Below are 27,726 nucleotides of genomic sequence, written 5' to 3' on the forward strand. Positions count from 1 at the left end.
GCGGAGGCGGGGCTGGGAGCGGGGTGGTGGTTTCCCGGCCCCGGCCCCGCCTCTCGCCGTCACGTGCCCCCCGCCGGCGGTCTCGCGAGAGCGGCGGGAGCGGCGGCGCAGGAAGATGGCGGCGCCGGGGACGGAGGTGGCGGCGGGGCCCGCGCCGGGCCCGGGGCAGGTACGGGAGGGCCGGGACCGGGGAGGCAGGTGGGTCCCGCGGGGAGGTTCTGCTCGGCGGTCCCGCTCGGCTGACGGTGCCGTGCGCCTCCCTCCTCCCCGCAGGTGACCAGTAATGGGAGCGCCGGTGGCGGCGAGGCGGCGGCGGCCGAGACGCAGCGGCAGCAGCCGGCTCCTAATGCCTGGCAGGTCATCAAAGGCGTCCTCTTCAGGTGAGCCCCGCCCGGTGCCACCGGCCCGCCGGCCTCGCTCCCTCCCGGCCCGCCGTGGCAGCGGGGCCACAAAACCGGGGGCACAGCGGGGTCCTGGGGCGGGCAGACGGCTCGTGCCCCCCATCCCGGGGGCGCAGCGGGGTCCCGGGGCGTGGGGGCCCGGTGTTGCCTGTCCCCACATCTTGTGTGTCCTGCCAGGAGGAGGGAAGCCTGTGGGGCTGCCCCTTGTGGGGCTGGTCACCCCCGCCGCTGTCACAGCTTTTCCAGAGCTCTGGGCTCTTGAGCCCCTTCCTGGATTTTCCCCGGGGGCCTGGGGTCTGGCTCGTCCCGAGCAGGAGCAGCCGATGCTTCCCAGACTCCTCCAAGGAGCTGCCGGCGCTCCCTGTGCCTTGCTGCGGGGGATCCAAAGTCCACGCTGTGGCACAGATGACTCCTAGTGCAGTGCCGAGCCCCTGCCCCTGGTCGCTCCTGGTTCTGTGGGGAAGGCGAACGTGAGGGCGTTTCCGCTGGCACGCCTGGAGCTGGTGTTTGTGTGTTTGGATGTGCCGTTCCTGGTCTCACCTGCCTTGTGGTGAGGAGGCCGATGCTGGAGCCACCAGGTCTTGGAGCTGTGCTACAGAATGGGCTGTGAATCCCTTCCTGGGTGCTGTGACTCCTCCTTGCATCCATGAGCTGCTTTCCCACTCCACTTCTTCTCTGTCCGTCTCCTCCTTTCTGACCCACTAAGGGTGGGTTTGTTCCTTTCCGAAGTGCCGTCTCCGCCAGCAGATCCAGTATCCTGGCCGGCAAAGCCAGGAGGAAGACCGTGCTGTTGTCTCATTGCCAATGGAGCTGTGCTCTCGGAAGTGCTTGGAAATAGTCCGCACGTTGCGCTTGGCTGGTGGAGGAGGGAAGAGGGAAAGCCCTGAGCGGGTGATGACCACGTGTAATAGGCAAAGCACGATGGTCTGGTCCCCAAAACCTTGGGAAGAAGAAATATTCCCCTAAGCCTTTTCTGAGCAAAAAGTGATGTCCTGGGTCACAGGTTTACGACTGCTGATGGGGCTTCGTGAAAGCTGGCAGCGCGGGTTCTGTGCTGGGCTCTGCGTGCTCCCTCTGTTTCAGTGGCACAGCCAGGGGTGCGCGGGGACACTCGTTTGGGCTCTCGAGCTTTGTAAAATGCTGTGGCTCGTCCTAACGGAGAGTTACGCTGAACTAAATCCTGATGTGTCTTGGGGTCTCCGGAGTCTTCTGCCCACAGCACAGACACACAGCTGTGGTTGTCGCTCGGTCCTGGGAGCTATTGTTTGGTCGCTGGCGCTGCCCACCATTCCCAGGCTTGTTATCTGGTCACTCCACGTGCAGCAGAGGAGGGGGGAAGTCTGATTTGGTGGCACCCGGGGAATGTATGAAAGAACCCTCATGCTTTACCTGCAAAAAAACCCCCAGAGTTGAAAACCCTCGTACCTCGGGATGCGCTGCAAAAAGCTTTCCAAAACAGGGGCAGACAGCTCGATTTCTTGTAATACACGCAAACGCTGCTGCCTGGCTTGGGTTGCAGAGGGCTGTGGAGCGTGTGCAGAAGGGACCCGTCCCAGCCTCTGTGCTGGGAGCAGCCCAGGGAGCTTTGGAGAGCAATGGCAGCTGCGCGCCGGAGGTCGGGAACCATCGGGGCTGTGGATTTGGAGGTGGTGAGCAAGCCGGGGGCGGCTCTGGGCTCTGCTGGAAGGTCTCTGTGGGGCCAGGAGCACGCTGGCGTCTGCCCCTCGCTCACCGGGTGACTCTCTTCTGTCACGCGTGCGTGGGAGCCGGCTTTGTCCTGTGGCTTAAGTGTCCCCTTGGTTCGGCATCGGTTTGCCTACGGAGGGACAAGCACCTCGCGTGCGTGATGCGGAGTGCCTGCCGGGAGCTGGGGACACTCCGGTGTCCCTGTCCTGCGCCAGGGATGCCTTATGCACCCCTTCGCAGCCTGCTCTGGGATACCTCAGAGCGTGACTTTCTCGCTGTGTCCTTGAGGCGAGTGCCTGGCACCTTTGCTGGCTTTCGGCGTGCTCCCACGGTGCCTCGCGCTGGGTCTGAACTGGCCCAGAACCAGTTTGCTCTGGCCGGCCCCTCTCGCCTGAGGGGGAACGCGTGCCACGATGGAAACAGACGAAAATAGAGAGTTTTGAAATGCGGGCTTGTCTGTCCAGCGCTAACGATTTCCCTCCTCCCCGCCCCGGGGAACAGGGTGGGGGGTTTGCTCACAGGAGGCTGTGTCCGATTTGGATGGGGAGGGTGGCTAAAATATCTGAGCAGCTTCTCCCCCTTCCTCCCGCAGGATCTTCATCATCTGGGCCATCAGCAGCTGGTTCCGCCGTGGGCCGGCGCCACAGGAGCAGAGCAGTGCGGGTGGGACGCCCCGAGCCCCGAGCCGAAACCTCTTCCCCAAGGACACTTTAATGGTAACGCTGGCAGAAACTGCACCATCCCCTCCTGCGTGCGACCGGCCGTGTGGTGGCACCGCGGCTGGACCTGCTGCTCGCGCTCTGAGCTAGATGTTAAATCTAGCCAAGATAAACTGTGGCTCTGCCCATGGCTGCGACGTCCTGGCGGTGCAGCATCAGCCGAGAGATGTTTCTTGGGCTCACTGGAGCACCCAGCCGGTTTGGGAGGGGATGCTGTGGCGCTGTATGGTGGAGCAGGAGTGATTTGGGCGACGATATCTCACCGTCAGGCTGAGTCCTCCACCAGCAGCTGACGTCCTCCTCTCTCCGCAGGACCTCTACGTTTATATCTCGGAGCACGAGCACTTTACAGACTTCAACGTCAGCTCGGCGCTGTTCTGGCAGAAGCGGGATCTTGTCTACGGGGACTGGACCAGTGGTGAGAACGCTGATGGGTGCTACGAACACTATGGGGAAGTTGACATTTCGCAGGTGGGTGCACCCGCTGCTCTTTGTGTGAGGTTTGAGGCCAGCTGGGGTATTGTTGAGGGGCTGGCGGGGATTGTCAAGATTGTGCTCAAAGCCATCGCAGGGAGCCCTGAGTGGAGCTGAGGCATGAAGCGGCCTTGGCTGCTGCAGCGCTTCCCTGCTGTCACCTTTATCCGTATCCTGTTTGCTTCGGAGGAGGGGTGAGACCCTGCGGAGTGGGCTGGTGTCTCTTCGGGGGGTGATGGGGCTCGAGGCCATCGTTTTGGCGACCAGCTCTTAAAGGCTTCAGGTTTGCCCCAAGCTGTACGGCAGCTGAGGTCTGCCCCGTCGCAGGGCGCAAGCCTATGTAGGCACGCTGCTCTCGGGATGCTGTGAGGAAGCAGCTGCTTCTTTAGGCTTTGCTTTCGTACGGGGTCAATGGCTGCGGGAGAATGGTTGGCATCGGTGCCAGGTGCTGTACGAACGCGGGTGCCGAGGCGGAGACGTGACAGCCGTGCTCCGACTGCATCCAACCCGTAACTGCCCTGTTGGGGTGTGATTTCAGAGCGTCCAGCAGAACGGCTCCATCTACATCCACGTATACTTCACGAAGAGCGGCTTCCATCCTGACCCCCGGCAGAAGAACCTGTACAGGCGCCTCGCCACCGTCCACACGTCACGAAGTACGGCCCAGGGCAGGAGGGCGGCGCGCGGTGGCTCCGGGGTGGTGCTTGGGGAAAAGGGGCACCCCAATTCCCATGTCCGAATGGGAGCCTGAAGGAGTTAAGCTGATGGTTCAGCGAAGGCGGGTGCCTCCGGGGAAGATTAGGGCAAATATCTGACTCCTCACAGCCTCCAGCGTGCTGGCTCTGCTGCTCCCTGGGCTGGGCATTTTCCGCACTCGGAACTTGTCTTTCATGAACCTGTAGAGGAAAAATCTCTTTAAATCTCTGCAAGCTCTTGGTTTCCATCCACGTTATGTGTGTGTGGGGTCCCTACCTGTACGGGGCGGGTGTGGAACCACGTCAGCGTTGAGAAGAGGAAGGAATCGCCATGTTCAGGTCTTCCTGCAGGACAGGAAGGTGTTTTCCTCCAACAGCGATGGCGGTTATCCCAAAGGTTTGGCTGTTAATCTGGCTTGTTGTCCCCACACTACAGCCATTCCCTTCGGTAAATGGAAGATCTGTGAGATGGTGCAGATTAATTAGTGAGGGAAGCGGGCTTCTCCGGTCAGCTTGTGCCTGTCCTGGCCGTAGCCTCCTTAGATTTCCTTCCCTCGCCTGCCTAGAGGTGAGAGGAAACGCTCACCTCTGCTCTTTCCTTCCAGTGATCAACAAATATAAGCGTCGGCGGTTCCAGAAAACCAAGAACCTCCTGACGGGCGAGACGGAGGCAGACCCTGAAATGATCAAGGTAACTGGCTTGGTTTTTTTCTGTGTGGTGTTTTTTCTTCCCCCGCCCCGACTCCGTTGGCCAAATTCCTAAATATTCACGCACCTTCCTCTGATCGCAAAGCTGCCGGGGAAACGCTGCAGAGGATTTCCCCCTCCTGCCTGGGGCATGTCCCTCCTGCTCTGCAGAGAGGGGAGAGAACGATGATTTCCGTGTATTTCTGGGAGGGGAGGGTTGGCCTGGCCCCTTCCCGCTCCCCCCTCTCTCGCCTTGTTTAAGGGGGGACGGCGGTGGGTGAGATAGAGGGACGCTGGCTGCCGTGCCGGTGACAGAGGCGGTGGTATTTTCATTGCAGAGGGCAGAGGATTACGGTCCCGTGGAGGTCATCTCACACTGGCACCCCAACTTGACCATCAACATGGTGGACGACCACACACCCTGGGTGAAGGGCAGCGTGCCGCCCCCCCTGGACCAGTGTAAGGGCTCCCCTGGCTCCTCTCCTCGGGAGGGCGAGTTTGGGCTCTCGTGGCAAACAGGGGCTCATTTCTCCGTCGTCAGTGTCACCCCCACCACGCCGGGAGCTTGTACCGAGCTTGGGCCAGTGTCAGGCGGCCTCTCGGTCTCTCCTGGGTGGCTGCCGAGGGCGATGACGGTGACGATGGCTCTCGCAGCTCCGTCGCCTGCTCAGCCCTCGCTCTGCACTTTCCCTTGGCTCCAGATGTGAAGTTTGATGCCATCAGCGGTGACTACTACCCCATCCTCTACTTCAACGACTACTGGAACCTGCAGAAGGATTATTTCCCCATCAATGAGACTCTGCAACGCCTGCCTTTCCGCCTCTCCTTCTGCCCGCTCTCCCTGTGGCGCTGGCAGCTCTACGCCGCCCAGAGCACCAAATCCCCTTGGAATTTCCTGGGAGAGGACCTCTATGAGCAGTCAGATGAGGAGCAGGACTCGGTGAAGGTGAGAGCTGCTCGCAGGCCTCCCTTCTCCCCGCTGCAGCTCTCCTGCTCGCCCCCGTAGATCAAGACCTCTCTTTGCAGCAGCTCCTTCCCCCGTGTTTCACGTCTTTTCCCAGCTCCGCTGGAAAAGTGCTCGGTGCCTTTTCTTTGTTACCATCGCTCCTTATTAATTATCTTTGTGATGTGAAGAGAGAGAGGTGTGCAGGCACCTACCTGCTGCTTGTCTTGGCTGTGCAGGGGGAAAGGAGCTTGGAGGCCATGACCATAGCAAGAAGTTAAACCCTTTGTGCTCCCCCGGTGCCCCGTGACTGGCTGGATCCTCCTGGATCCTCCCTCTTTGTCCTGGCGCGGTGGGCGGTGGGAGGGTGGGATGGAGCCTCCGAGAGGTTTTCAATGCCTGTTCCAGGTTGCTCTCCTGGAGACAAACCCCTACCTGCTGGCACTGACCATCGTCGTCTCCATCGTGCACAGCATCTTTGAGTTCTTGGCCTTCAAAAACGGTGAGCGCTGTGGCAGGACCTGGGCGATCTGCGGAGAGGGGAAGGACGTGAAGGCAGTGGCGTGACCTAAAATCCTCTCCCTTCTCCTGCCTCCACCTCGTCTCCTCCCTGTGGTGGTGGCGGAGCGATTGTCCTTGCGCCGTGGCCCCTCTCTTGGCTAGCTGATGGCCACGTGCTGCCGGGAGCCCTCCTCTACCCGGCTGCGATGTCTTCAGCGGCCGTAGCCAAACCCACCCGTGTCTTGGGCAGGCTGTGGCCACTGTGGTATGGGTTGAGGCATCCGGCACTCCTCGGTGCGGCAGGGCTGACTTGAGGGCAGAAAGACGGAAACTTGTGGTTTTCTGGGTCCCTGTGCTGGTGCCAGACCGCACTTTGTGGTGGCCGCTCAGCTCTGGTGATGCCACCACCTGCTCCTCTCTCTCCCTCCGCCGGGACGCATGCCACGGTAGCTCTCCAGAGCTTCTGGCGGGCGGGGGGTGGTTCTCCTTCCCCTCCAGTGGGGTGATGGCTTGGGCTCCTTCCCGACAGACATCCAGTTCTGGAACAGCCGTCAATCTCTGGAGGGGCTCTCCGTCCGCTCCGTCTTCTTCGGCGTCTTCCAGTCCCTTGTCGTCCTCCTCTACATCTTGGACAACGAAACCAACTTTGTGGTGCAAGTCAGTGTCTTCATCGGTCTCCTCATCGACCTCTGGAAGATCACAAAGGTCATGGATGTCCGGGTGAGCAGCGCTGGGGGCGTGGGGGGAGCTGGCAGTGCCCTCGGTCCTGCTCGGTGACGCCTTTCCCCTCTCCTCTGGCAGCTGGACCGCGAGAACAAGGTGGCCGGAGTGTTTCCCCGCATAACTTTCAAAGACAAATCGACCTACATTGAGTCTTCCACGAAGGTGTACGATGACGTGAGTCGAGGGGGGGGGTGTGGGCAGTGGGTGCTGCTGAGCCCCGCTCCAGCCAAGGCCTCGGCACGAGTCTCCTCGCTCTGTTTGTCCCGGTTTGAGGACTCCCGTGGGGCAGGGCATGCGGTGGAACGGGCTGCCGGCCGCTCCGGAGCTGGGGGGAAGCTCAGGGCTGGGGGCTCCGGCACGTCGCTGGCTGACGTTCGGTGTCGCCGCCTCCCCAGATGGCTTTCCGATACTTGTCCTGGATCCTCTTCCCCTTGCTGGGCTGTTACGCCGTGTACAGCCTGCTTTACCTGGAGCACAAGGGCTGGTACTCATGGGTGCTGAGCATGCTCTACGGCTTCCTCCTGACCTTCGGTGAGTGCCGGAATTCTCCCGGACGGGAGGAAGAGGAGGGAAGGGCCGGGTGTCGCCCCAGCGTGCAGCTCTTCCCTGGGGCTCCTTCCTGCTCCGCCTGCTTTCTGGTTGAGGGGGGCGGCTGTTTCATTAACAAGGAGACACCCCCCCCCCTTCCCGCAGGTTTCATCACCATGACCCCCCAGCTCTTCATCAACTACAAGCTGAAGTCGGTGGCCCACCTGCCCTGGCGGATGCTGACCTACAAAGCCCTCAACACCTTCATCGATGACCTCTTTGCTTTTGTCATCAAGATGCCCATGATGTACAGGATAGGCTGCCTGCGGGACGGTAGGGCCTCAGGGAGGGGGGGTCGGGGGGTGCGTGTGTGCGTGTGTGTGTGTTCCTGGGGGTCCCTCCTGCTGCCCCCCCCCCTCACCTCTTTCTTCCTCCTTCCCCCTCACCCCGCCACGTCCAGACGTAGTCTTCTTCATTTACCTCTACCAGCGCTGGATCTACCGGGTGGACCTCACACGCATCAACGAATTCGGCGTCAGCGGGGAGGACCAGGTCTCCCCCCGACCCCCCCTACCCGCCGGCTCCCCCCCGACACTGCCCGACGGGGTCCCCCCAGGGGGGGAAAAAACCCCAGAGGACAAGAAGAAGGATTAACCGATCCCCCCCACACCCCCCCCCAACTCGCTCGGTTTTTACCAGACCCGGCATCCGGGCCAGGCACCGGACAGGGGGAGCGGCCGGGCCGGGCGTTTTGTGTCCCCCCCCCCCCCACTCCTTCCCCATCTCCTCTGGGACTTGGGGGGTCGGGGGGGGGTGGCTGCGTGGCCCCCCCCAGGGAGCGGTGGACACCCCCGCCTCCCGCCCTGTGTTTCACGTCCCCCTCCCCCCCGCCCCCCCCCCCCACGTTGTGCGCTCCATCCCATTGTGCCGGTGTGTAGGACAGTGTCACGGAGTTCTCGCGGCGTCGCCTGTTCCATAAAGAGCTGATTTCACCCCAAAACCTCCCGCCTCACCTCTGCCTCCCCCCCACCTCCCACGGGGGGGTTCCCCTTGGGGCCGTGTCCCTGGGGATCGTCTAGGGAAAAATCTTGGGGGTGGGGGGGGGGTGTGTGTCCCCCCGAACGCCCCCCCCCCCTCATTGCGGGGGGGGGGGGTTTCCCCTTTCCTCGGGGTTGCCCCTGTGCTTACGGGGCGCTTCCCGGTCCTGGGGCTCCCTCCCGGGGTTTACCGGGGGTGGGGCAGGGTTGTCCCGGTCCCAGAGCTCTCTCCCGGGGCTTACAGGGTCCCTCCCGGTGCACACGGAGGGTGGTCGTGTCCCGGTCCGGGCGTGGCGGGGGGGTGTCCCAGGGGGCCCTTCCCATGCGTACCGGGGCTCTCCCGGTCCACGGGGATCCCTCCCGGTGCTTACCGGGGGCGGGATCCTGGGACTGGGCGCGGGGAGGGGGGTGGTCCCGGTCCCGGGACGCCCCGCCCGTGTCCCGTCCGTCCGTCCCGTTCCCCCTCCCACCCCACCCCCCCCGCCCCGGCCCGTCACGGGGCTCCGGTGGCGGCACCTCCCTGCGGCCACGTGCTGCGGCGGCCCCGCCCCCTCACGTGGCGGAGCACCGGCCCCGGGCCGGCACGTGGCGCCGGTTAGCTACGTCACCGAGCCGGGGCCGCGCCCATTGGCCGCCGGCGCCGTCCGTCCCCCGCGGGGGCGGGGCCCGGAGACCCCCTGGTGGGGCCGCCGCTGGCACCGCCCGCGGCCCCGCCGGTACCGGAGTGTCCGGTCCCACCCCTGACTCCGGTGGCGGAACGTCCCCTATCCGGTACCGGAGCCCCCCTAGCCCGGACCGGACCTCCCGGTACCGGAGCCCCTCTGCCTAGTACCGCGTTCCCCCCTCACCGGTACCGTCCCGCTGCTCCTGGGCCCCCGCGCCCCATCCCTGGATCGGGGTCGGTCGCCCCGCCCCCCCGCCCGGTACCGGCTCCGGCTCCGGACCCCAGGCAGGTACGGGAGGAGGGTGGGGGACGCGGGGACATTTGGAGGGGATGTGGGGGGCTTTGGGGGATGGGGGAAATGGGGGGACGTGGGGACATTTGGGGGGGCTCTGGGGGAATGGGGGACACGGGAGGCCACAGGGATATTTGGGGGGACAGGGAACGTTAGGGGTGCGGGAGGCACGGAGGGGACACGGGGACATATGGGGACACCAGGGATATTTGGGGGATAGGGCTACTGTGAGCGTGGGGGACAGAAGGTGTCCGGGGGGACGACGGGGTGTCCCCATCACGGCGGTGATGATGGGAGGGGACACAGGGGCTGCGGGGCTGGGGGACGACCGGGTCGCTGAGTCCCCTTGCCCCCTCCAGTGTCACTCTTGGGGGGGGGTGTCCCTGAGCCAGGAGCAGGGGGACTGGGGATGTCCACTGTGTCGCAACCCCCCGCTGCCCCTGTCACCTGGCCACCCTCACCCAGCGCTGGGCCACCAAGACTACCCCAGGGTCCCCTGCCTTGGTCACCGTGTGCCCCCAGGATCTGTCCCCCCCCCCTCAAATGTCCCCCTGCAGGAGGGGCTGCCCCGATGCCAGACCAGCCAGAGGGGCCGGGGGTGGACACTGAGCCCCCCGGGGCCCCTCCAAAGAAGACAGGGGGTGGGCGGGTGGCACAGCCCCCCCCAGCCAGCGACTCCGAGAAGGACTCCGGCTTGTCAGGTAGGGGCTGTGTCCTGTCCCCGTCCCCTGCGTTGGGGGGTCTCTGTCCCTGGGGACGCCCAGGGCTGGAGGTCCCCGTCCCCTGGGTTGGGGGGTTGCTGTCCCTGGGGACGCCCAGGGCTGGAGGTCCTCGTCCCCTGGGTTGGGGGGTCTCTGTCCCTGGGGACGCCCAGGGCTGGAGGTCCCCGTCCTCTGGGTTGGGGGGTCGCTGTCCCTGGGGACGCCCAGGGCTGGAGGTCCTCGTCCCCTGGGCTGGGGGTTCCCTGTCCCCTGGGCTGGGGTTCCCGGTCCCCGGACTGGGGGTCCCTGGGGTGCGGTGGGGGCTCACTCCCACCCTGGCAGACGCCAGCTCGGAGGACCTGAGCGGGCGAGAGCAGATGGACACGGAGGAGCCACCCAGCACCGGCACCCAGCCGGCCCCGCTGCGGCACCCGCTCACCACCCTGACACCCGGCCACCCCTTTGCCTGCCTGGCACCCATCTGCCTCGTCCACAGCCTCTTCCTCCAGCAGGTAATGGCACTGTGCTGCCGGATCCGTCACCGCGCTCCTTTGGCACCACGTGGTTCCAGCACTATGCTGTGCCGGCACTGGGTTGGGTCAGCACCGCGTGGCTCTGGCACCGGGCCGCTCCGGCACCATGTGACTCTGGCACTGTGTGGCTCCGGCACGGTGCTGCTACGGCACTGGGCTGGTTCAGCACCACGCAATTTTGGCACTGGGGCTGCTTTGGCGCTGGGCTGCTCTGGCACTGGGCTGTCCCAGCACCATGCGGCTCCTGTGCCGCCCCGTGCCCACACTGCGCCGGCTCCGGCCTCACTCCCCGCTCCTTCTTCCCTGCAGCCCCTGGCACTTCCCCCACCGCCCTGGCAGCCGGCTCAGCTCCTCCTGCTCCAGCCCCCGCCACCCGCCGCGCCCCGCCACGAAGCCACCGCGCCCCGCCACGAAGCCACCGCTGCCTGCCACGAAGCCACCGCCTCGGTAGGGAGCCCGGGGAGCCGAAACAGGCATCTGGGGGCGACGGCGGAGCTGCTGTGGCAGCAGGGGCTGCTGGCTGCGGCTCTGCGCACCGGGACCCTTCTGCGACAGAACCGGCGCACCCAGCGGGAGATCGTGGCTCTCCGCCGGCAATCCCGGCTGCTGGCCCGCGTCGCCCGCGACCCCCGCGCCTGGCCTCACCTCTGCCATGCCCTGGGAGGGGGAGACCCCCTCGGGCCTCCCACTCCCTGCCGCGAGCCTCCCGCTTTTGGGGAGGGGGTGGGTGTAGGGGTGCGGGGGGAGAAAGGCGTCCCTAACGCGTCCCCTCCCTGTGTCCTGCCCCTGCGTCCCTGGGGTCCCCCTGGGACAGGAGCCTTGAACAGCACGGAACGCCGGGGCGGAAGCCCCCCGGGCTTTGCCGATATCGAGCTAAAAGAACATCTGGTCCGTTCCTGACCGGAATGACGCAGCTCAGTGTGAGACGCTTTGGAAGCGGGATGGGTTGGACGTCTGCTGGGCTTAGTTGGATAAAAGGAAGCCTTGAGACGACGTATCCTTGAGGGGAGTAGATGGGGAGAGAATGGAGGATAAGCGAGTTCGGGGAGAACGGGAGTTGCAAACGGAGCCGAAAGGCGAACCGAGGGCGCCCGAAGGCCCAGCTCAACCAGCGGACGCGGTGAGGAAGACTAGCGCCGACCACCGGAGGACCCTGGAAGACCCCCAACGGACATGGATGCGCCTGCGTCAAGGACCTTTGCGTGTGGTACTGAGTTCTGGGTGATAACGTGAATACGTTAATCGTTTCTGGGAAATGTAATGAATACGTACGTTCTCCATCGCTTGGAATCTTTGGAGTTGAGCGACTCGGCGCGCACACGAGGCGGAGCGATCCCCCGCGCGCCCGGCGCTGTGATAAAGAGCGCCGGCTTCCTAACACTCCAAAATTGAGTCTTAGAGAGTCCCAAATTGTCACCTTACGGTATCATCACCCCAGGTGTCCCGACCTGGTGACCCTCTGTGTCCCCCTCTGTGCCCTCGTTGGCCCACAGTGTCCCGTCCCGTCCCCCCCACATCCTTGTGCAGTGGCTCCAGGGGTCCTCCCCGTGTCCCTGGTGGCCCCTGGGATCCCCCCCATGTCCTGCCACGCTGGCCCCCTCTGTGCTCCCGGTGTCCCCCCACCACGTGGGATCCCTGTGGCCCCAGGGGTCCCCACCCTGTGTCCCCCGGGGAACCTCTCTGTCCCTGGTGGCCCCCAGGGTCCCGCCCGTGCCCTGTCCCTGGGGCCCCTCACCGCGTCAGCCCCTGTGTCCCCGGGATCTCCCCGCCCCGAGTCCTGCCCCTGTGTCCCCAACGTCCCCCTCGGTGTCCCCAGGGTCGTCCGTGTCCCCGGGGCACCCGGCCCGCGTGCGCCTCGCGCGGAGCGGGGGCGTGGCCCCGGGGCTGTGGCCCCGCCCACCACCGCGGAGGCGGGAAGACCGGCGCGAGCAAGGCGCCGCAGCACGCATGCGCGAGCCGCCCCGGGAAGGCGGTGCTGCGCCCCCTGATTGACAAGAGCGACCGGCCAATCGCCGCGCGGAGGGGGGCGGGCGCAGCGGCCGCGGCACCGGAGCCCTCCCGGCGTCCCCCGCGGTGACCCCTGACCCCGCTCCCGGCCGGGCCCGGCCCTGCGATCCCCGCCCCGGCCATGGAGGCGGCCGCAGATCCGGCCCCGGCCCCGGCGGGGAAGCGGAGGCGGTTCACGCTGCGGCAGGAGGGTCCCGCCGACTCCGCGGTACCGGCGGCCGGGTGCCACGGGTGACCGGGAGGGGCGGGGTTGGCCGGGAGGGATGCTGGTGTCGGGGGGGAGCCCGTGTGGGTCCAGGGGGGCTCCATGAAAGGCCCGAGGGGGCCGGGGGAGGTGTGGGAGGCCCCACGCAGAGCTCCCCCCTCCTTCCCACCAGGTCCCGTCGCTCTTCAAACCCTCCGCGGCTCGCCCTGAGCCCCCTCCCGTGCTCCCCCCGCCGCCCCCGGGGCCCAGCTCCTACGCCGAGTACGTGGTGCAGCAGTCGGACGCCCCCGGAGCCGCCGAACCGCTCCCGGCTTCACCCCGGCCCTCCCCGGCCCCCGAGCCTGACGGCCCGCCGGAGGGGGGCGTACCGGGCGGGGGCGGCCCCGGGGCCGTGCCCCCCCTGCCCGTGCTCAAGCCGGGTGCCAAGAGCAGCGGCATCGTCGTCAGCCCGCGGCAGGTGAGGGGGGTCGGCGCCGGGGACGGGTGGGGGGACCATCCCCCGGTGTCGGGGGACCCGAGAGGACCATCCCCCGGAGTCTCGGGGCACGGGGGGGGGGGCATCCCCCGGTGTCATGGGGCTTGAGGGGGCCGTTCCCCCGGAATCTGGGGGGCACACGAGCACGTGCGTGGGCCCCCTGGAACGTGGGAAGGGACGGTCCTGGCGTCCCGGGACACGGGAGGGGACTGTCCCCCGCTGTCCCAGGACAAGGAGAGGGACCGGGGGACTGTCTCCGCCTTCCTGAACCCCCCAACCCCCCCACCCTTTCCCCGCAGCGGGGCAACCCGGTGCTGAAGTTCGTCCGCAACGTCCCCTGGGAGTTTGGTGACATTGTCCCTGACTATGTCCTGGGCCAGAGCACCTGCGCCCTCTTCCTGAGGTGAGCCAGGGCTGGGGGGGGGGTACCCGGGGGGTCCCCTCGGCATCACCGCTTCCCTGCTGTCCACCCCCCAGCCTGCGGTACCACCACCTCCACCCCGGCTACATCCACGACCGCCTGCGGCAGTTGGGCAGGAGCTACGGGCTGCAGCTGCTGCTGGTCCAGGTCGACGTGGTGAGAGGCTCCCTGTCCCCTCGCTGTCCTCATCCCTCTGGCCCGTCCTCATCCCTCTGGCCCGTCCCCATCCCCTTGCTCTTCTGGTCACCTCTGTCCCTTCTGGTACCCTTCCTCTCACTCTTCGGGCTCCTCTGTCTCCATCTCCTCACTCTCCTGGTCCCTGTGTCCCATCTGTCCCATCCCTCTCCTGGTCACCTCAGGTCCCTCGTCTCCTCCCTCTCCTGGTCCCTGTGTCCTATCTGTCCCATCCCTCTCCTGGTCACCTCAGGTCCCTCATCTCCTCCCTGTCCTGGTCCCTGTGTCCTATCTGTCCCATCCCTCTCCTGGTCACCTCAGGTCCCTCATCTCCTCCCTGTCCTGGTCCCTGTGTCCCATCTGTCCCATCCCTCTCCTGGTCACCTCAGGTCCCTCATCTCCTCACTCTCCTGGTCCCTGTGTCCCATCTGTCCCGTCCCTCTCCTGGTCACCTCCGGTCCCTGTCCCCTTGCTGTTCGGTCTCCCCCATCTGCTCACTCTCCTGTCCCCTCTGTCCCTTGGCAGAAGGACCCGCACCAGGCACTGAAGGAGCTGGCGAAGGTCTGCATCCTGGCTGACTGCACCCTCCTGCTGGCCTGGAGGTAGGGGCTGTCCCATGGGGGACCCCGCTGTCACTCATGGGTGGCCCCCCCCCTCCCACTGCCCGTACCCTCCCCAGCCCCGAGGAGGCCGGGCGGTACCTGGAGACCTACAAGGCCTATGAGCAGAAGCCACCCGACCTGCTGAAGGAGCGGGTGGAGCAGGATTTTCTCTCCCGGGTGAGCTGCGCCCCCTCCCTGCACCCCAATCTGGGGACCGCAGGACCCTGAACCTCCCCGTCTTCCCCAGATGACCGACTGCCTGACCAGCGTCAAGTCGGTCAACAAGACGGACGCGCTGAGCCTCCTCACGGCTTTCGGGGTGAGTCACCCATGGGGACGTGCCACCCGCCCCCCCACCCCCCACCCCGGGGCACGCTGGGGATGGGGACGCGTCCCCTCATCCCCTCGCCCGCCCCCCCCTTATCCCCTCGCTTGCTCTGCAGTCGCTGGCAGCCGTGGTGGGTGCCTCCAGGGAGGACCTGTCCCTCTGCCCCGGCGTCGGGCCCCAGAAGGTGAGCATCAAGGGGACGAGGGGACACGGGGGACGTGGCCCCTCGCCCCCCCTCACCCCCCCCCCCATTCCCAGGCCAAGCGGCTCTTCGATGTCCTGCACGAGCCCTTCCTCAAGGTTCCCAAATGAGCGGCTGCGCAAAAATCTGTTTTTTATAATAAATGGCATTTATCGATGACGCGGCCTTGGGGAGGGGAAGAAGACGAGGATGGGGACACCCCCGCTGTGCCCAGGGTCACTCCGGCCGCTCCCGCTTGTGCTTCTTCTTCCTCTTGGGCACCTCTGGCTCCCCAGGAGCCATCCCAATGTCCTGGGGGAGTCCTGGCCCGCGCTCCCTCCCCTCGCCAGGTGCTGCCCTCCCCGGCGTTGACACCTCGGGCACCTCCAGCAGCTCCTTCGTCGTCATCTTCTTTTTCTTCTTCCTCTTGGCCAGGGGTGGGTCAGGCGTGGGGACAGTCACTGGGATGCCGGGGGGGGGCCCAAAGCTCTCAGTGATGGTGAGGCAGCCGCGGAGGGGGGGGGCACAAGCCAGGGGGCCGGCGGGGGAGTCGGGGGCCAGGAGGAGAGCACTGCCGGCCCCCCCCAGGACTCCCTGCAGCCTGTAGAGCCGCCTGTCACCGTCACTGTCCCCGTCCCCGGGGGGCTGGAGCTGCCCGCAGCCGTCCAGTGGCACCGTGCAGCCCTCCAGGCTGCAGAGAGGGGGCGGTGAGGGGGGCACCGTGGCCGCTGGCCCTGTCCCCCCACCCCCCCAACACGGTGCTGCCACCTCCCTGAGCCCCCCCTGGTGTCACCAGCCCTGCCAGCTCCAATGGCACTGTGACACTTCCCCCCCCCCAGTTGTCACTGTCCCCCCGTACCCTCTCGATAGTACTGTCACCTCCCTGTGACACCCCCCTGATGCCATCAGCCCTGTTACCCCCCTGGCTGTCAGCGTCCCCCCCCCCACGCCGTCCCTGTGTTGATACCCCGACTGACCTCTCGGGGCAGAAGTCGGTGGGGGCGCGGATGAGCCAGAGCTCAGTGGAGGGACCCCCCAGGGCCCCCACCTGCAGCCCGGGGGGGGGCGAGGGGGTCGCTGCCTCGAACTCGGGGGGACACTGGAACCGCACCGGCCCTGGGGACAGCGGGTCATGGGCTGCGACCCCCTCCCCGGCCCCCCTTCGGCTCCCGTGGCCCCTCCATGAGCCCCCCGGCCTCGTTATGTCCCTCCCATTCCCTTCAGCCCCCGTGTGCCCCCCCCAGCCCCTCTATGTGTCCCCCTCCCCTCCAGCGCCCCCCGACTCCCTGTTCCCCCCATACCTCCATGTCCCCTCCAGCCCCCATGTGCCCTCCAGCCCCCATGTCCCCCCCGTTCCCTCCAGCGCCCCCTGACCCCATATGCCCCCCCATATCCCTTATGTCCCCTCCGCTCCCCCCAGCCCCTGTGTGCCCCCCCAGCTCCCATGTGTCCCCCTCCCCTCCAGCGCCCCCCGACCCCGTGTGCCCCCCAGCCCCCATGTCCCCCCCGTTTCCTCCAGCGCCCCCCGACCCCATGTGTCCCCCATATCCCTTATGTCCCCTCCGCTCCCCCCAGCCCCCGTGTGCCCCCCCAGCCCCTCTATGTCCCCCCTTGTTCCCCCCAGCCCCCATGTCCCCCCCGTTCCCTCCAGTGCCCCCCAGCCCCACGTGCCCCCCCAATTCCCCTCTGTTCCCCCCAGCTCCCATGTCTCCCCCATTCCCTCCAGCGCCCCCCAACCCCATGTACGCCCCCATATCCCCTATGCCTTTCCCTGTGCCCCCCCAGCCCCCGTGTGCCCCCTCCTGTCCAGCGCCCCCCGACCTCATGTGCCCCCCCATATCCCCTGTGTCCCCCCTTGTTCCCCCCAGCCCCCGTGTGCCCCCCCAGCCCCCATGTGTCCCCCTCCCGTCCAGCGCCCCCCGACCCCATGTGCCCCCCCATATCCCCTGTGTCCCCCCCGTTCCCCCCAGCCCCCGTGTGCCCCCCCATAGCTCCATGGCCCCTCCAGACCCCATGTGCCCCCCCCGCCCCCGAGGCGCCGCCGCTCACCCTCCATGCCGCCGCGTGCACCCGCTGGCCCCGCCCCCGGCCGCGCCCACCCGGCGCTCAGTGCGGGAGCGCCCCGGCTCCCCCCCTCCATCCCCGCGGGGCGGTTGGTGCGGTCCGTCGGGGGCGGGGTCTGAGGCGTGGCCACGCCCCCCCGCCCTTAAGTGGGCGTGGCCGGGACGCCTTCGGCCGTCGGCGGCGTTTAGAGGTGCAGAGACCCCCCGGGATCCCGCGGGGGCACCGGGGGGGGGTCCGGAGGGGGGGTGTGGGTGTGTGGGGTGTCAGGCCCAGACTACAGCTCCCGGCGTGCATCGGGGCCCGCCCGGACGGGACGGGACGGGACAGGACTGGACGGGACGGGGCGGGGCGGGTCTGGGAGGTGCCGGCGCCGCAGGTACCGGGGACGGGCGGAGCCCCGGCACTCTGCACCCCCCAACCTCCCCCCACCCCCGCCGCCGTAGTGGGATCTGACCCCCCCCCCGCCACTCTCGTGGGAACCCGCCCCTCGCGTGGGACCTGCCCTTCCCACCTCACTCCGTGACCACCCCCCCGCCCCACGCGGCATCGTCCTCCCTCCCCAGGACCCGCCCCCGTGGGATCTGCCCCCTTCTCGTGGGATCCCCCCCCCCCCCCCCGTGGGATCTTCCCCAATCTCCGCCCTCCTTCCTCCCCCCCCCCCCCCCCCCCCGTGGGATCTGCCCCTTCTCTCCTGGGACCCCCCCGCGTGGGACCCGCCCCCGTGGGATCTGCCCCCCCCCCACCCTCGGCACCCCGGGGCGCAGGGCGCGGCCCCCCCCCGCGCTCAGCACCCTCCCCCGCGTGACCCAGCGCTCTGGAATTGGGCGTAGAGGCCGCGGGGACGCGGGCGCGCCACCGGCACCGGCACCGGCACCGGCACCGGCACCCGACCCCGCCAGGTACCGACCCCCGCGCGGGGCCCGGGGGGGGCCGCGCCCAGGGTCCGGTTTGGGGTGGTGGGGGGAGCACCCTCGGGTGCCCGGACGCCCGGGTCCGGTTTTGGGGGGGAGCACCCTCGGGTGCCCGGACGCCTGGGTTCGGTTTTGGGGTGCTGGGGGGTGTTAGGGAGCACCCTCGGGTGCCCGGACGCCCGGGTCCTGTTTTGGGGTGCTGGGGGGGGGGGGAGCACCCTCGGGTGCCCGGACGCCTGGGTATGGTTTTGGGGTGCTGGGGGGGGAACACTCTCGGGTGCCCGGACGCCCGAGTCCTGTTTTGGGGTGCTGGGGGGGGAGGGAGCACCCTCGGGTTCCCGGAGGCCCGAGTCCTGTTTTGGGGTGCTGGGGGGGGGGGGGAGCACCCTCGGGTTCCCGGACGCCCGGGTCCGGTTTTGGGGGGGAGCACCCTCGGGTGCCCGGACGCCTGGGTATGGTTTTGGGGTGCTGGGGGGGGAACACTCTCGGGTGCCCGGACGCCCGAGTCCTGTTTTGGGGTGCTGGGGGGGGGGGAGCACCCTCGGGTGCCCGGACGCCCGGGTCCGGTTTTGGGGGGAGCACCCTCGGGTGCCCGGACGCCCGGGTCCTGTTTTGGGGTGCTGGGGGGTGTTAGGGAGCACCCTCGGGTTCCCGGACGCCCGAGTCCTGTTTTGGGATGCTGGGGGGGGGAGCACCCTCGGGTTCCCGGACGCCTGGGTCCGGTTTTGGGGGGGAGCACCCTCGGGTTCCCGGACGCCCGGGTCCTGTTTTGGGGGGGGGGAGCACCCTCGGGTGCCCGGACGCCCGGGTTCCTTCCCAGCTCCCCTCCCGTCTCGCCGCCCGACCCGGGGCGAGCTGGGGCTTGTCCCCGTCTCCCCGGGGGCGAGGGCTGGGTGGGGCCCTTTCGGGTGGGGCCGCAGCGCTGTGTGTGTGTGTGTGTGTGGGGTGTGTGTGTCCCTCCTCGCCCCCCCCAAACTCCCCTCCGCTGTCCCCAGGCGCGGGGGACGCCGGGTGCCCTTCTGACACCCCGGTTCCTCCCCATATCCCCCGCTGACATCGGGGCACCCATAGGGGGGCGGGGGGGGGGGGGGGGGGGCGGGTGTCCCCTCTCCGTGGGGGGCAGACCCTCCTCCATCCCGCCCCCCCACCGGGTGACACCAGCGGACGCGGGGGGGGTGTGTGTGTGTCCTGCCGCCCACCCTTCTAGCGGGGGGACGCACCCCCCCCCCCACACACACACCGGGGCCCTGCCCCAGGGGGGTGGGCGGTGCCCACTCCTTGCGATGGATTAATTACCGGTAATTATGATGATGATGATGATGAGCCCCGAGAGGTGAGCGGGTCGCAACACGTCCCTGCTCCCCACGTTCCCAGGGGACCGGGGCGCGGGGTGGGGGCAGAGGGTGGGGATGGAGGGGTGCCACCCCCCCAAACCCACCCGCCTCCCCCCCAGCCCACCCATTGCCCCAGCCCAGGTGGCAGGATGGCGAGCGAGCGGCTGCGCAGCGCCCAGGACCTGCTGGATCTCACCTTCCAGTGTGAGTGGGGGGGCGGTGGGGAGGGGGGGGACACACACACCCCCCTCTGTGGCTCAGCCTCACTCTGCGTGTGTGTCCCTCCCCCTCAGCCCTGGCCATGCAACACATGGACCTGAAGCAGGTGGAGCTGGACACGGCGGTGGCCAAGGTGGACGAGCTCTCCCGGCAGCTCGAGTCCCTCTGGACTGACGGCCCCGGGCCCCCCAAGGTAGGACCTGGGGCTCAGAAGGTGGGGGGGGGGCATTGCCCACCCCCCCAACCCGCCTCTCCAGGTGCCCCCCTCCCCCTGCCAGGAGCCGTACAGCCCCAGCCGGACCCGCTCACCCCTTGGCCGGAGGAGCCTGGCACCGGAGAGCCCCGAGCTATTGGGAGACCCGCTGGGGCGCCCTGGCTCCCCCCGGACCCCCCATTACCTGCCGGGGGAGGATCGGGCCCCCTCACCCCGTCCCAAGGTGCTGGCGGTGCCCTACGAGGGGCTGGCGCTGCCCAGCCCGGGGGGCCGAGCCCCCTCCCCACGTCCCCATCGCCCCTATGAGTTCCTGGGGCTCGGGGGGTCCCCCCGGCCGGGTGAGGGACCCGTGTTCTTCCCCGAGCGGGTGCCCTCGCCCCGGCCCCCCGCGCCTCCACCCTACGAGGTGCACGGGCTCTACCCCTCCATCAGTAGCCCCACCGTCACCTTCCGGGCACAGGGTAAGGTCACCGTGACAGAGGGACACAGTGGGGACAGTCCCTGGGCTTGGGGGGGGGGGGGGGGGGCTGGTGTCCCGGTCCCAGCCTGTCCCCACCCTGGGGTGCTCCTGTCCCTCCTGGGGAAGCTCCGCGGGGAGATACTGCGCCATCTCAGGGTGTCCCTGAGCCGCCCGGGGTGTCCCTGTTCCCCCCATGTCCCCAGTCCATCCTGGGGTGTCCCCATCCTGGGGTGCTCCCGTCCCCTGCCCGGGGGTGACTCCATCATCGGGTATTCCCCGTCCTGGGGTGTCCCCAAGCTGGCCCAGGGCGCTTCTGTCCCATCCCTGTGCGTCCCTGTCCCTGGGTCTCCCCAACCTACCCTGGGCTGTCCCTATCCCAGGATGTCCCCAAGCCATCCCTGTCACTGGGTGCTCCCGTCCCACCCTGGGGTGCCCCTGTACCCCGGCTTGAGGGTCTGGCGGGGGTGTGTGTGTGTGTGTCTGGGCCATGCTGGGGAGGTCCCCTCGGCCCCCATCCCTGTGTGTCGTGTCCCCCCCCCTCCCCAGATGACCTTATGATCAAGCGGCGGCCACAGAAAAGCTGGAACGAGTCCGACCTGGACGTGGCCTACGAGAAGAAACCCCCCAGCTCGGGGGGCTACGACCGTGAGCTGGGGGGGGGAGGTGGGGGGCACACGGCGGGCTGGGAGGGCACGTGGGGGGCTGAGGGGCAGCGGGGAAGCCAGGACTGGCATCTGAAGTGGCTTGGGGGTATTAGGAAGGTTTGGGCGGGGGGGGGGAGCATTTTGAGGGGTGGGGGTGGGCTAGAGCTTCCGATGGGGCCGGGGGTGGGGGGGTGCTGAGGCAACTGAGGGGGCTACTGGGGTGTCCATGGGCAGGTTGGGCTGGGGGGGGGTTGTGATCGGGAGGGTCTGGGGCTGTTGGTTAGGGTCCGGTGGGCTGGGGGGGACGGGGCTGCTGGGGTGCTTGTGGGGGGCACCATTGTGGGGGGGGCTGTGGGTTTGGGTTCTGAGGGGAGTCTAGGGCTGCTGGGGGGGTGGAGGGGGGCTAGGGCTTGTTGGCAAGGCCGGGGGGGGGTGGTTTAGGGCTGCTGGGGAAGGGGAGTCCAAGGTTGCCAGGCTGGGTGTGGGGTGCTGGGGGCTGGCAGCGCCCCCATGGGCGTCTCTTGGGGTTCCTCTGGGGGGCGGTGGGGGGGGTGTCACATCCCTCCTGGCCCCGGTGTGGTGACTGAGGTCTGTCTCGTGTCCCCCCCCCCGCCCCCTCACAGGCACCGGCGAGGGGCAGCCGGGGCCGCGGCCGTCCCTGGGGCTGGCGCTGGCACCCTGGAGGGAGTCGAGCCTGGACGGAGCCGGAGGGCAGGGCAAGGTGGGCGCCGCGGGGCGGGGGTCCGGTCACTGTCCCCAGCCCTGGGTGCCTGATGCCGGGGTACGCGGGCGGGTGGTCCGGCTCCCCTCCCCAACGCCGTGTTTGTCTCCCCCGCCCCCAGGACGGTGCCTATGGGGGGCACAGCGCCACGTTGCCCCGGAACTACAAGGTGTCCCCGCTGGCGGGCGATCGGCGGGCGGAGGGACCCTTCCGACGTTCGGGCCCTGGCACCCTGCCCCGCGGCTGGCACTTCTCCCAGCAACCCATCTCCCGCATCCCCGTACCCCCCCAGGGCGGGCAACCCCCCCGCCACAAGCCCCTGCCCCTCTCCATGATCTTCAAGCTGCAAAATGCTTTTTGGGAGCAGGGGGTCGGTGGTCCCTGGGGGCTTCCCCCGGTCCCCTCTGCCGGCCCCCGCGTGCCCCAAAAGCAGCCCCAGCTCCCGGCGCTGCCCCAGGCCCCCCCGCCGCTGCCTGGGGGTGAAGGTGAGGTGCCCGTGGGGTGGCAGCTGGGGGGCTCCAGGGTAGGGAGACATAGGGGTTATGGGGGGGGTGATGTGTGGGGCTCGAGCGGTCAGCAGGATGCGGGTTTGGGGGGAACCAGCATGGGGGGTATGGAGTCTCGGGGGGCTGCGGCATGCCGAGACGTGGGGGTTTTTGGTCCTGGGGGGCTTGGGCGTGCTGACCCCACCCGAGGTGGGGGGTGTTCCATGGGGCTGGGGGGGGGTGTGCGTTGACCCACTTGGGGCGGGGTTTGGCGCGGGACTCGGGTGCCGGAGCACCCTGACCCCAGCCCCCTCGCAGGATCCGGCCGCCTTGCACCCTCCGAGACCGTCCCGCCGGAGGGAGAGCCGGAGTTGGAGCGGCTGCTGCAGGGGGGGGAGGCGGAGGGGCTGGAGCGGCCGCTCAGCCCCACTCGGCTCCAGCCCCTGCTGCCCCCCGAGGCCCAGCAGGTCCCCGAGTTCGAGGAGGTGGCGCGGGTGCTGGCCGAGATGCCGCGACCCCTCAAACGCCGCGGCTCCATGGAGCAGAGCCCGGGGCCGGCGCTGCCACCCACTCGCACCCGCCAGTACCAGCAGCTCATCACCCGCCTCCTGCACCGTCCGCCCCGCCGCGACGAGCCCCCCGCCCCCAGTGACACCGGTGCCTCGTCCGACCTGCCACCCCCCACTCCGGTGGCCCCTGAGGCCCGGCCACCCCGCCACAGCCCCCCGCCGCAGTCCCCCAGCAGCCCTGCGCTCGCCCCGGTAAGTGTCTGCAGTCCCTGGGGTGCCGCGCTGCCCGGTGTCCCTTGGAGCCCCCCAGGATGCCACGCAGTGTCCTGGTGTCCCTTGGAGCCCCCCTGAGGTGCCACGCTGCCCGGTGTCCCTTGGAGCCCCCCAGAGGTGCCACGCAGTGTCCTGGTGTCCCTTGGAGCCCCCCAGAGGTGCCACGCTGCCCAGTGTCCCTTGGAGCCCCCCAGGATGCCACGCAGTGTCCTGGTGTCCCTTGGGGCCCCCAAGAGGTGCCACGCAGTGTCCTGGTGTCCCTTGGAGCCCCCAAGAGGTGCCACGCAGTGTCCTGGTGTCCCTTGGAGCCCCCCAGAGGTGCCACGCTGCCCAGTGTCCCTTGGAGCCCCCCAGGATGCCACGCAGTGTCCTGGTGTCCCTTGGGGCCCCCAAGAGGTGCCACGCAGTGTCCTGGTGTCCCTTGGAGCCCCCAAGAGGTGCCACGCAGTGTCCTGGTGTCCCTTGGAGCCCCCCCTGAGGTGCCACGCGGTGCTTGCTGTCCTCTGGGGTGTCTGGTGTCCCCCTAAGGCTTCCCCCAGTGTCCCCAGAGATGATGAGCAGTGCCCGGTGCCACCCGACGTGCCCTGCAGGTGTCCCTGCTGTCCCCCTGGGGGCATTGTGGTGCCAACCAGTGTCGCAGGAGTTGTGCCATGGTCCCCTGGGTGGTGTCACCAAGGTCCCCCCATGTGCCCCCGGGAGGTGTCCCCAGGGTCCCCTGGGTGCCATAGGGTGCTGTGTGCCCCAGGTGCTCCACGAGGTGTCCCTAAAGTTGCCCAGGTGCCCTGGGTGCTGTTCCCGAGGTCCCCCAAAGTACCATAGAGTGTCAGGTGCCCTGGAAGGTGTCCCCAACGTCCCGCAGCTGCCATAGAGCGCCGGGTGCCTTGGGAGGTGTCCCCATGGTCCCCCAGGCGCCACAGAGCATCAGGTGCCCTGGGAGGCGTCCCCCAGGTGCCGTAAAGCACCGGGTGCCCCAGGAGGTGTCCCCAGGGTCCCCCGGGTGCTGTACAGTGCCGGGTGCCCTGGGAGGTGTCCCCAGGGTCCCCTGACCCCCCGGCTGCCGCAGGAGCGGCGCTCGGCCCTGCGCGACCCCTCCTCGCCCCGCAGGCGCCCCGGGGCCCGCGTGCGCCTCAACCCCCTGGTGCTGCTGCTGGATGCGGCCCTGACCGGGGAGCTGGACGTGGTGCAGCAGGCGGTGGCTGAGGTGGGACAAGGGCTGGGGCGGTGGGGTCTGGGGACGGTGGGGACAGGGTGGCAGGGACAAGGTCTGGGGTGGTGAGGTCTGCGGACAGTGGGGACAGGGTGGCGGGGACAAGGGCTGGGGCGGTGAGGTCTGGGGACGGTGGGGACAGGGAGGCGGGGACGAGGGCCATGGCGGTGGGGTCTGGGGACAGTGGGGACAGGGTGGCGGGGACAAGGGCTGGGGCGGTGAGGTCTGGGGACAGTGGGGGCAGGGTGGCGGGGACAAGGGCCACGGCGGTGGGGTCTGGGGACGGTGGGGACAGGGTGGCAGGGAACAGGGTGGCAGGGACAAGGGCCGGGGCGGTGGGGTCTGGGGACGGTGGGGACAGGGTGGCAGGGACAAGGGCTGGGGTGGTGAGGTCTGGGTACAGTGGGGACAGGGTGGCAGGGACAAGGGCTGGGGCGGTGGGGTCTGGGGACGGTGGGGACAGGAACAAGGGCCGGGGTGACAAGGGCTGCAGGACAGTGGGGACAAGGCGACGGGGGACGGTGTGACGAGGAGGGCAACGTGCCTGGTTCTCAGGGGCGGCAAGGGCTGGGGGTGGCAGCGGGGTGCCGGGGAGCGGCGGCAGGGGTGGCAGAGGGGTGGCGGTGGGGGGACTGGCGTGTCGTGTCCCCCCAGCTGAACGACCCCAGCCAGCCCAATGACGAGGGCATCACGGCGCTGCACAACGCCATCTGCGGCGCCAACTACAGCATCGTCGACTTCCTCATCGCCAGCGGGGCCAACGTCAACTCCCCCGACAGCCACGGCTGGTGGGACGGGGATCCACCCACGCGGGGGTGGCGGGATGGGGGACCCCACAGCTGATGAGATGGGGTGTGGGGCCTGGGGCCACCGGCACGGAGGGGTGGGGACACCCAGGACCCCCAGACCCCCATAGCCAGAGGGGATGGGGACAGGCACCCCAAGACCCCCCCGACACCCCTGGGTGAGCAAGGACAGGGATGGGGTCCCCAGTTGTCCCTGACAGCCCGGCGTGACGGGGGACGGGGACCCCAATAACCCTTGTCAGCCCCCAGTCACTGGGACCCCAATCGTGCCCCAACAGCCCTTGGTGATTTGGGATTGGGAGGGGTGGGGGGGACCCTCCTGGGGGGGACCCTCCCCGTCATCCCCGTCATCCCCGTCATCCCTGTCATCCCCGTCACTGAGGGATGGGGACAGGGATGGGGGGCTCCCTCAGAGCCAGGCCACTGGGGGAGGGGGGCAGGGGAGCCTATCCCCTGCCCGGTCCCCCCAAAATTCCCCCCATCCCCCCGGCGCCAGGACGCCGCTGCACTGCGCCGCCTCGTGCAACGACACGGGGGTGTGCGTGGCCCTGGTGCGCCACGGCGCTGCCATCTTCGCCACCACCACCAGCGATGGCAGCCTGGCCGTAGAGAAGTGCGACCCGTACCGCGAGGGTTACGCCGACTGTTACAACTACCTTACTGGTACCGGGGCACTGGGGGCACTGGGAGTGCGTGGGTACAGGTGCCGGGGGGGGGGTTACTGGGCAGATATGGTTACTGGGAGGGGGATACTGGGGAATATGGGTCTTGAGAAGGGACGCTGGGGGGATACGGGTAATGGGGAGGGGTACTGGGTGTGTGGGTACTGGGAGGTGGTACTGGGCAGGTGTGAATACTGGGAGAGGGTTATCAGCGGGATACGGGTACTGGGAGCAGGTACTGGGGTGGTGCGGGTAGTGAGAAGGGGGTACTGGGCAAAGTATAAGTACTGGGAGGAGGGATGTGGGCACTGGGGGGGGCAGATACCGGGGGCTATGGCTGCTGGGGGTGGGTATTGGGGTTATGTGGGCACTGGGGGGGGTGGATACCGGGGGGTATGGCGCTGGGGGTGGGTATCGGGGTTATGTGGGCACTGGGGGGGGCGGATACCGGGGGGTATGGCGCTGGGGGTGGGTATCGGGGTTATGTGGGTACTGGGGGGGGGCGGATACCGGGGGGTATGGCTGCTGGGGGTGGGTATCTGGGTTATGTGGGCACTGGGGGGGGCGGATACCGGGGGTATGGCTGCTGGGGGCGGGTATCGGGGTTATGTGAGTACTGGGGGGGGGCGGATACCGAGGGGTATGGCTGCTGGGAGTGGGTATTGGGGTTATGTGGGCACTGGGGGGGGCGGATACCGGGGGTATGGCTGCTGGGGGTGGGTATTGGGGTTATGTGGGTACTGGGAAGCGGTACTGGGAGTTATATGGGTACTGGGAGAGGATATTGCGGGTGTACAGGTACCTGGAGGGAATACTGGGGTGCTGTGCATACTGGGAAGGGATAGCGGGGTACTGGGAGAGGGAACTGGGAAGGCTGTTGGGTCTGGGGGTGCTGGAAGGGGGTGCTGGGGGCGTGCGGGTACTGGGAGCCACTACTAAGAGGAGATCGGGGGGGCGAGATGGATACTGGGAAGGGTGCAGGTACCGGGAGGGGGTACCAGGATGGGTATGGGTTCAGGGGAGGGGGGGTGCCAGGGGTGCAGTGCCGTGAGGGTGCTGGGGCCGAGGAGGGGGGGGGTGTGCGGTGCCACGAGGGGTCTTTGGGGAGGCGCGGGGCGCTGATGTCCGTCCCTGTCCCCGCAGAGGTGGAGCAGAGCATGGGGGTGCTGAACAGCGGGGTGGTGTACGCGCTCTGGGACTACAGCGCCGAGTTCGGGGACGAGCTGTCCTTCCGCGAGGGCGAGCCCGTCACCGTCCTGCGCCGCCAGCCCCAGGAGGAGCTCGACTGGTGGTGGGGGTCCCTCTACGGCCACGAGGGCTACGTCCCCCGCAACTACTTCGGGGTGAGTGTGGGGGGGGTTGTCCCACCGGCACCCGCGGCCTCCCAACAGCCCCAGGGTGGTACCTGTAGCACCCGCGGCCCCGGGGGGGGACCCGCAGCACCCGTGGCCGTCGGTGGGGGAGGGGGACCCATGGCCCCAGAGCAGTCCCACTGCACCCATGGCCACCTCACAGCCCCAGGGGAGCAGCCACCGCACCCATGGCCCCAGGGGGGTGCCACAGGCCCCATGGTCCCCGCAGCCCCAGGGGGGTGCCACAGCCCCCATGGTCCCCACGGTCCCCACAGCCCCAGGGGGGTGCCACAGCCCCCATGGTCCCTGCAGCCCCAGGGGGGTGCCACAGCCCCCATGGTCCCCACGGTCCCCACAGCCCCAGGGGGGTGCCACAGCCCCCATGGCCCCCGCAGCCCCTCTGTGGCCCTGAGGGCGGATCTCACGGCCTCCCTGGCCCCTCCGTGGCTTGCGGTCCTGGGGGTCTGGGGGGACAACCTTCCCCCTGACACCCTTGCCCTCCCCCTAGCTCTTCCCCAGGGTGCGGCCGCAGCGGAAGAAGGTTTGAGGCGGGGGGGGGAACCTGAGGACATGGGGTGGCCCTGACCCACCCCAGCTGCTCGGATGCTTGGGTCCCCCTTGCCGGCAGGCACCTCCTCGGCTGCCCCCCCCGTCCCGTCCTCCCCTGTCTGAGCAAGGCACTGGGATGCCCCCCGCCAGCGTCATGTACTCGCTCGCCCCTGGCTGGTGACAGCCGCTCTCACCCCACGGTGTTGGCTTCCCTGGGGAGTAAAGAGCCTTCGGCTACGCCTGGTGGTCTCTGTCCTCTGTGTCACGGCGGGGCGCGTGGGGGCTGAGGGTGACATGGGTGGGGACACCCTGCGTCAGGCTGGGGGGGGGGTTACATGG

At 68.5% G+C, this 27,726-nt stretch overlaps 5 protein-coding genes across 15 annotated transcripts; 4 read left to right on the top strand and 1 right to left on the bottom strand.

The window, feature by feature from the left end:
* The first annotated feature begins 35 nt into the window (after nt 1–35).
* Nucleotides 36–8,357, top strand: CLPTM1 (CLPTM1 regulator of GABA type A receptor forward trafficking). The gene is made up of 14 exons (XM_074567297.1): nt 36–169; nt 274–380; nt 2,680–2,803; nt 3,119–3,277; nt 3,819–3,936; nt 4,581–4,666; nt 5,001–5,121; nt 5,364–5,608; nt 6,014–6,107; nt 6,636–6,826; nt 6,908–7,003; nt 7,225–7,360; nt 7,523–7,690; nt 7,818–8,357. The coding sequence occupies exons 1-14, from the start codon at nt 116–118 to the stop codon at nt 8,009–8,011; spliced, it is 1,893 nt and encodes a 630-aa protein (XP_074423398.1). The 5' UTR covers nt 36–115; the 3' UTR covers nt 8,012–8,357.
* Nucleotides 8,358–9,185: 828 nt separating this feature from the next.
* Nucleotides 9,186–11,484, top strand: LOC141734944 (uncharacterized). Its single transcript, XM_074567309.1, has 4 exons — nt 9,186–9,343; nt 9,908–10,051; nt 10,394–10,563; nt 10,894–11,484. Exons 2-4 carry the CDS (start codon nt 9,922–9,924, stop codon nt 11,482–11,484), a joined length of 891 nt encoding a protein of 296 aa, XP_074423410.1. The 5' UTR covers nt 9,186–9,343; nt 9,908–9,921.
* Nucleotides 11,476–15,157, top strand: ERCC1 (ERCC excision repair 1, endonuclease non-catalytic subunit). 5 transcript variants are annotated; one of them, XM_074567302.1, is made up of 9 exons: nt 11,476–11,791; nt 12,969–13,253; nt 13,571–13,674; nt 13,749–13,848; nt 14,392–14,468; nt 14,546–14,645; nt 14,716–14,787; nt 14,912–14,980; nt 15,055–15,157. In XM_074567302.1, exons 1-9 carry the CDS (start codon nt 11,609–11,611, stop codon nt 15,106–15,108), a joined length of 1,044 nt encoding a protein of 347 aa, XP_074423403.1. In that variant the 5' UTR covers nt 11,476–11,608; the 3' UTR covers nt 15,109–15,157. The 5 variants fall into 5 exon arrangements, with proteins under 5 accessions (XP_074423403.1, XP_074423404.1, XP_074423405.1 ...); XM_074567303.1 differs by having other exon boundaries at nt 14,395–14,468; XM_074567304.1 differs by having other exon boundaries at nt 13,749–13,845.
* Nucleotides 15,124–17,074, bottom strand: POLR1G (RNA polymerase I subunit G). The gene is made up of 3 exons (XM_074567307.1): nt 17,027–17,074; nt 15,955–16,093; nt 15,124–15,668 (listed from the first exon to the last, which is right to left on the bottom strand). Exons 1-3 carry the CDS (start codon nt 17,031–17,033, stop codon nt 15,215–15,217), a joined length of 600 nt encoding a protein of 199 aa, XP_074423408.1. The 5' UTR covers nt 17,034–17,074; the 3' UTR covers nt 15,124–15,214.
* Nucleotides 17,075–17,185: 111 nt separating this feature from the next.
* Nucleotides 17,186–27,624, top strand: PPP1R13L (protein phosphatase 1 regulatory subunit 13 like). Of its 7 annotated transcripts, none has more exons than XM_074567368.1 (14): nt 17,186–17,231; nt 17,852–17,940; nt 19,423–19,490; nt 19,580–19,698; nt 19,784–20,180; nt 20,726–20,824; nt 21,447–21,544; nt 21,666–22,029; nt 22,348–22,790; nt 23,875–24,012; nt 24,673–24,806; nt 25,321–25,487; nt 26,630–26,829; nt 27,347–27,624. In XM_074567368.1, exons 3-14 carry the CDS (start codon nt 19,436–19,438, stop codon nt 27,383–27,385), a joined length of 2,253 nt encoding a protein of 750 aa, XP_074423469.1. In that variant the 5' UTR covers nt 17,186–17,231; nt 17,852–17,940; nt 19,423–19,435; the 3' UTR covers nt 27,386–27,624. The 7 variants fall into 7 exon arrangements, with proteins under 7 accessions (XP_074423469.1, XP_074423465.1, XP_074423466.1 ...); XM_074567364.1 differs by having other exon boundaries at nt 17,194–17,231; nt 20,726–20,842; XM_074567365.1 differs by having other exon boundaries at nt 17,196–17,231; nt 17,872–17,940; nt 20,726–20,842.
* Nucleotides 27,625–27,726: the final 102 nt, after the last annotated feature.

The sequence above is a fragment of the Larus michahellis genome, chromosome 26, assembly GCF_964199755.1.
Source record: "Larus michahellis chromosome 26, bLarMic1.1, whole genome shotgun sequence".
NCBI classification, from domain to species: domain Eukaryota; kingdom Metazoa; phylum Chordata; class Aves; order Charadriiformes; family Laridae; genus Larus; species Larus michahellis.